The sequence below is a fragment of the Calypte anna genome, chromosome 1 (genome assembly GCF_003957555.1).
Source record: "Calypte anna isolate BGI_N300 chromosome 1, bCalAnn1_v1.p, whole genome shotgun sequence".
Classification (NCBI taxonomy): domain Eukaryota; kingdom Metazoa; phylum Chordata; class Aves; order Apodiformes; family Trochilidae; genus Calypte; species Calypte anna.
In genome coordinates this window covers 13856642-13863737 of record NC_044244.1, presented here as the reverse complement: position 1 = coordinate 13863737, position 7096 = coordinate 13856642, and the positions used below count along the sequence as shown (strand labels likewise).

At 38.2% G+C, this 7096-nt stretch overlaps 1 protein-coding gene across 1 annotated transcript; it reads left to right on the top strand.

Moving 5' to 3' along the window:
- Positions 1–287: 287 nt before the first annotated feature.
- Positions 288–4523, top strand: SYPL1 (synaptophysin like 1). The gene is made up of 5 exons (XM_008492998.2): positions 288–356; positions 1120–1238; positions 2369–2573; positions 3433–3621; positions 4428–4523. The coding sequence occupies exons 1-5, from the start codon at positions 288–290 to the stop codon at positions 4521–4523; spliced, it is 678 nt and encodes a 225-aa protein (XP_008491220.2).
- The last annotated feature ends 2573 nt before the right edge of the window (positions 4524–7096 follow it).

Genomic DNA, 7096 nt, shown 5'->3' with positions numbered 1-7096 from the left:
GATTTGGGGTGAGGAGGGCCCACCGTGAGGTAAGGAGGGTGTGGCCAGGATGGGTGTCCCAGCCCCATTATGAGGTAAGGGTGGGTGTGGCCAGCCCATTGTGAGGTAAGGATGGGTGTGGCCAGCCCATTATGAGGTAAGGGTGGGTGTGGCCAGCCCACTCTGGTGGCTGTGGGTGTGGCAGGGGTGTGGCAGGGAGGAGCAGAGGGGTTGTCCCTATATGGGTGCCTATGCAGGGCTGCAGCTGGGTGTGTGAGTTCTTGGTGGCTGCTCTGGTGCTCTCCAGAATGGCTGGGTTGAAGGTGGACTGTGGTTTGCTCTTAGAGCCTCTGGGCTTCATTAAGGTGCTCGAGTGGGTGAGTGTGTCTGAGGAGGCACAGGGGGAAGCCTCAGTCTCCTCTTGGGGCTTTGTTCTTTCTCAGGCTTGCCTCCTATGCCTGACCCGGGTGGGCTTGCAGAGTTATGTGCTAATTGTCTGCCAGCTCCCTGCCTGGTGTCTCTGGTGGTGGATGTTCCCTACAAGGCTGCTCTTCAACCAAGGCCCTCTGACAGGGAGGAATGAGCACAGTTCTGCAGATACACAAAACCTCTGTGTTAATTCTTAGTCTGTCATAGTAACTTGTGCTGCTGAGTGTTCTGATGTTGGGGGGTTTAGGCTTTTGGTGATGAGCAAAGAGAAAACAAAAGAGCCACTTGGAGAGTCAAGCTGATAAGCAATATTCTGAGTGTGTACTTTCTAGATACTCTACAGCTGTGGATGTCTGAGACTCCTAAAAATACTTTCCTTACTAGCTGCAAGAGACATTGTGCTGGCTTTTAGAATTAGAAAAAAAAATACAAACAATAAAATAAACACTCAGAACAAAACAAAAAAAAGCCTTTTGCTGTAGAGCTAAGAAAAATGTAAACAAAAAGAACTTTCAAACAGGCTTTTGTTTTGCTCATGTTTTTTGGAATTTAGAAACTCAGCTTTTTCATTACCTCTTGACATCGCTTCATACTTTACCACTGCTAACTTTTTATTATTTGCCTTCATTAGCTGTTATAGTTAAATGTTGAGTTTATTTCCTTTGAGCTCTAGTAGTGTGCAATAATATGTCTGTGTATCAATTCCTACAGATTTTTTCCATCTTTGCTTTTGCCACCTGTGGAGGCTTTCAAGGTGAAACTACCCTTCTAGTTTCCTGCAAAGGTGTGGTGAACAAAACTGTTTCAGCTGCTTTTGCTTATCCATTCAGGTGAGTATTAGTTCTTGAGTTATCACTCATGCACTTATTATGTATTGCTCACTTTTTTCTCCATCTCTCTGCAAATATGTATTTTTTTGTATATATCTGAATGAGTATGTGATACCTCTGGCTCACTATGTAGTAATAATAATAAATATTTAGTTGTTCAAAGCATTGTGGTTGTCAGTGCCCTGTAGAAAGAAGTAGGTTGAAATGGCAATGGGCTGTATTATTGTTTTTTATCACTGTGCCTTAAGCTCTGTTCTAGCAGTGCATGAATGCTAGAGAAGGTGATTCATATGGAAAACATTACAATTAATTTTCACAGGTGAGTCCTTCATCAATTTGTTGTTGTTTTGGTGGTCTAGATAAGATTGTTCTGGGTGCACCATTATCATATTTTTGTTTAAAGGCTAAATGGAATATACTTAGTTTTCAACTTATTCCCCTAAGATCCTGGTGGGAGGATTTTGGGTACAGAAAAACTGGATATTTCATTCTAGTGGTTTTGTAGAGATTCTTTCCCAGAGCACAAGGAGCAAGGCTTCTTTGTTCTCACAGCTACATAGTTACAAAAAGCACAGAGTCAGTGTTCCACATGTGTTCAATAATCATAGGATTAGGTACAGACATTAATTCAGAGATCAGGTAGTAAGAACTTCTGTAGAAGTATAGGATATGGTCACAACACCCAGCATTGTAACAGCACTTAGAGCAGAAATTCAAAATTATTCAGCCACTGAATGGCTACTGCTGTTCACACAGGTTTTATTGACCTTGTTGTGCTTGCATTTTCCTGTAGCTGTAATGTAACTTGGTGCCTCTTAAGTCCTCAACTGACAGTCTCTAAAATAATGTGGTTATGTCTGCTTCCAAATGGTGGTTTCTTTCTTCAGTTGCTCTAAAGATTAAGATCCTTCTCCTGAAGTTGCTAATGCATATCTCAGTGTAGGATGGAGAAAAATATCTTCAGACATCTTGACAAATCTTTGTATAACTGATGCATTATACAAATAGAAATTGTCTTTTAGAATAAACTTACACAACAGCAATGCTGAAGCACTGTTATTGTGAAACACAGTTGTATGAAATTTCCACTGTAGAGCAAATTTTAACTAAAAAGGCTATGGTCTTTGCAGGTTGCATACTGCTGTATTTAATGCACCAGACCCAAAACGCTGTGGTGGTACTTGGACAGATGTCTCTCTTGTGGGTAACTTCTCCTCTTCTGCACAGTTCTTTGTTACACTTGCAGTGTTGGTGTTCCTCTACTGCATTGCTGCACTTGTGGTATATATTGGATACAAGCATGTGTATCAGCAAAATAGCAAGTTTACACTAATTGTAAGTATTACTAAGGTATTTCAATAATTTGTCTTTGAAACCACAAGTAGATGACAAATACTACTAATATAAGAATATCTGAAAAACTTACATTTAGTAGTTGCCAAAGTCAGATGGAGTTTGAACACAAATATCTCTGACTACTGACTACAGCACTCAAGCACAAAAGGGGACCCAAAGCCCTTGAACATCTATGCTCCATGCCTTATGCAATTGTACAAGCAGAGTGGAATGAAGTTCCACTTCCTCAGGTGATCAATGTCTTCACCACAGATTTTCTTTTGTGTGTATTTGAATAGACAACTGTTCTGTAAGCAGAACCTCCTCTGTTAGTTTCTGGGAATTTTCCCTGTGTAGAGTACCTGCTGTGCAGATGCAACTGGCAAAGGGAAGGAGTTACCTTGTGCATTTTAGTCACCTTAAAAACCAACCCCCTGATCCTCAGAATGAGACATTATAGAGCATGCCTAAGAACAGACATAGTGATGTTACAAGCCAAATCTTAGCCTATCAGACATATAGATTTAAATCTTCTTCCCTTTCTCCACTGTCATCCCCATTTTACTAAATATTAAAATTTGTATAGCATAAGTGCTAATAATCTGATTTTGAAAACTTACTAAGGATAAGGTTGCTTATGCTTGACAGATACAAAAGGCATACAGTTTTGTAGCTGAGTATCAACACAGAATACAACCTGTGTTGTAATTAAAAAAATGTTAATGGATAAATTTGCTTGTGAACATTAGCTCTAATGCAGTTATTTTGGTGTTGTGAATGATACTTTCTCTGCCTTGCTCTCATGTACATTCATGCAAGTCTTGTTTTAACCTAATAATGGGTACTTTGCTTTCTGCAGGACTTGGCTATCACTGTCATAACTGCCTTTCTGTGGCTGGTCAGTACTTTTGCTTGGGCAAAGGCACTTGCTGACATCAAAGTGTCCACAGGGGCCAGCATGATTCCAGGAATTGAATCTTGTAAAGCCCCAGGAACAACTTGTCATTTTGCTTCTGTGACCAGCATGGGAACTCTTAATGTGTCTGTGGTATGTATGGGTACAATAAATGTGTTTTAAAATAGCCTGAAAGCCCTGTTCTACTGATTGCATGTGTTGCTTTATGTGTTAAGATTGCTCTGTGGGTTGTCATTCATTCAGGCCCATTAATACTGTGGTAAAACAACAACCAAAGTTTTCCACCAAAAGAAAAGTTGCTTCTTAATAAGAAGAAACAGCTTTTGGCATCTGTCTCTAGAGCTGAGGTGCAGCACTTCCAGACACATTTGAGTGTCTCTAGTTCTGTCCATATCCAAGAATATTAAAATAAGTAAGAAGGAAAGACAATGCTTCCTGCTCTGTGTTTTGGTGCTGAATCTGGCTTTTTAATCAACTGTGAGCATTTTTACACATCAAATTCTTTGTAATTCATAATAATTTGTAATTTGTAAGTTCTTCGTAATACAAGAATGTAAACCTTGTGTTCATAGAGCTCTTCACAGAAGGGCAAAGGGGGCTTATTATATCAACATCCTAATGAACCCCGCTTTTCAAAAGTCTGGCTGTTATACGTTGGCTCAGCGTTAATTAATTATGACTTCAGGATGTGCATATGCTGAGGTGCTGAGTGAATTTGTTTAATTCTGCAAAGAATAAGTGGATTATTTGATTTCCAAAGCATCTGTTAAAAAAGCTTGTGATAGTCTAAAACATGTTAAAATGTCATGTCCAAAAGAAAAGGATGGTGACTGTTTCTGGCTTGCCTTGAATTTATAGCCTGGCTGCCTTTTTTTTTTTTTTTTTTTTTTTTTTAAGAAAAGAATACCCTAATTTTTTTTTTTTCTCTTAACCTATAGGTATTTGGCTTGCTTAATATGGTTTTATGGAGTGCAAATATTTGGCTTTTATATAAGGACACTAACCTGCAATACCAGTCAAACAGAATTTCTTGAAATCTAGGAAATATCCAGCTTAAAGAGGAGTATAAAAACAAGGTGATACTTTGAAGTGCTTCCATTTTTTCATTATACTGCCAAGAGCATGGAGCCATTAGGATTTATTTCAACAATAACTGATAATACATCATACAAATCTGTGGTTTGTATTATGGTTTGATATAAGGCCTTGGTTATTCCAATTGGAGTGTTTAATGATCTTGAAATATATTATGCCTTTCGAAGTTGTGCAGCTTTTTATTACAGTTTTTGAAGAGCTAAATGTTGAGGTTATCTGGATGCTGACCCTTTCAGATTTGTAAATTAGTCTCATATGGGATGGGTGAAAATCAACTGCATTTGCTTATTACTACAGCTGCTTTAGTTCTAACAAGCCTTGGTTGAATAATTAAATGCTACTAGGGCATGTGAAAACTCAGTTCAGTTTCTTCCTATCATTGACACCACTGCAAAAACTGAGTCTGTGAGTCATAGCTCCCCAAGTTGCAGCCCATCACATGTAGGTTTCCAGATATTCCATTCAGATTACTGTATCAAATCTGCTGACAGGCCTGTCTTGAAGAATATTTCTTTCATGTTTAATATGTTGTTACTATTTAATGGCTTGGGATAATTTCTGAACAAGAAAATAACTTACAGTTTTGCTACAAATCCAGTTAAAGAGAGCACTTATGTATGAGCAGTAGATGACTAAAACACTTTGGGGGGAAAGAGTAAATTACAGCCAGAAACATTTACAAATACTGCAGAAATTGAAGCTGATATATCCCAACTACTAGAGTCTGGGCATCTCAAAGTTCCTTTTGAGGTGCATGAAAAATGCTTGTGTGTGAAAGGACATAACTGGAGATATCAGAGTATGATGAAATCTCTGAGGTTCAGCTTATTCCTTGGGAGCAGTATTTGGTTCTTCTCATGTGAACTTCTTTATTAAGATATCTAAGTATCTGTGAATTACCCAAGAAGAATATTTGTTTGACAAATCTAATAAACAAGCTCTTCAGGTTTTTTGATTTGTTTAAGATGTTATTGATGAACATAGACAAAATAGTGTGTGTACAACACAAATCCTAATTGTTCAGTGTTCCAGAGCTACTGATTTTCTGATAATGAACTTACAGTATAATAATAAAAGTATAATAAAATGTTTGTGACTGAAGGAACATGTGGTTAGTCCTTACTGCTGCAATAACAATGCAAATGTACTAGCTCTGTAGCTTCTGGTGTTAATGCAGTGACTGACACAGCTCTCTCCACATCCTTGCTTGGGTAGATGTTATATATGTGGTGGCCACAGCACAGGTGGTTTTCTAGTAGTCCCATGCTGTTTGTGCTTCCTTTACCATCAGAAAATTATGGCTGGGTACTCCTCTGTCATTCCAGTGGTCTGAGCTGAGTCTTGAAACTCCACTGGAAGTATTGATGATAGAAGATGAGCACAGTTTTTTTCTTTCATCTCTGCTACCAGGCCCAACCCAGCAGAATTACACAGAGCTATAGGTATAGTGTGATTCTTGTGGGATGGTGGTATGTACAGCAGTTACAGTGCTTTGGTGTTGGGTAACATACAATACAAATCCTCTATTGAGATGTAAAGTATAAAGGCAGATAGGAGAACAGATAATGTTTATCACCACTTGCCTTTCAAGAGCCCCTGCTGACAGTGACTTCTGTGGTGTCCTTTCTGACCTCTTTGCATTAGTTCTGTGTTTCAAATATTAAAACTTAACTCTTCATTCCTTCTGCAAGTGAGCTCATTAACTGATGCAGCCCTGAACTGACAGTTGTCACAGATGGCTTCTTTTGTAATGTTGTATCTATGTTATTACAAATAGTTGGGAAGAGTGAGAAAGAGAAGACTTGGGAAATAAAATTACTTTGTTGCTGCAAATAGAATTTTTTCTTTTCTTTCTTTCTTTCCTTCTTTTTTTTCCCCCTTCTCTGTCCTCTTCAGAATTATATGAAAAAAAGCTGTGTGATATTTCAGCAGGGCAAACAATGAAACTATGACAGGACCACTGGTATAAGGTTATGAAGATAAACATTTAAATGTTTTGGTAATTCTGTTACTGTATTTTAAATTTTAAAGCTATACCTGAAGCAAATTTTTTTTTTTTCACCAGAGCGAACTTAGCACTGCTTTAAGCAAGAGGTTAAAGCAAGGTGTTGTGGGTGGGTTTTTTGTTTTGTTTTTGTTTGTTTGTTTTTTACAGATCTCTTCTTTGTAAGGGTTTGTTGGTTTGTTTGGGGTTTTTTCCTAACACCTGATGGGCCACTGTTTGCCTTTGCCCTCACCCTCTTTTTTGTCTTTGTGTGTGTGTCTTTTAGCCAGAGACTTCCTTTTTGCATCATACTAAAATCCAACACTTCTATGAATTTTCATACTAAGGAAAGTCTCTGCTAGCTACAGATAAATTTTTTCAGTCTCATAGTTCGTTGGGATTTAAGGTTACACATGATGTGGCTAAAACATATTTTTGTTATCCTTTAATATTTTTAACAAGACTATGTTCCTGTCTGTCTACATGCATGTCTATCAACTGAATCTGCAGTTCTACAACAAACTGACT

Bases quoted from the DNA above. Each gene is read 5' to 3' on its own strand.
- SYPL1 (XM_008492998.2), top strand. From the start codon at position 288: ATGGCTGGGTTGAAGGTGGACTGTGGTTTGCTCTTAGAGCCTCTGGGC. The intron at 357-1,119 runs GTGAGTGTGTCT...CAATTCCTACAG, and splicing joins TCATTAAGGTGCTCGAGTGG to ATTTTTTCCATCTTTGCTTT. The intron at 3,622-4,427 runs GTATGTATGGGT...CTTAACCTATAG, and splicing joins GAACTCTTAATGTGTCTGTG to GTATTTGGCTTGCTTAATAT.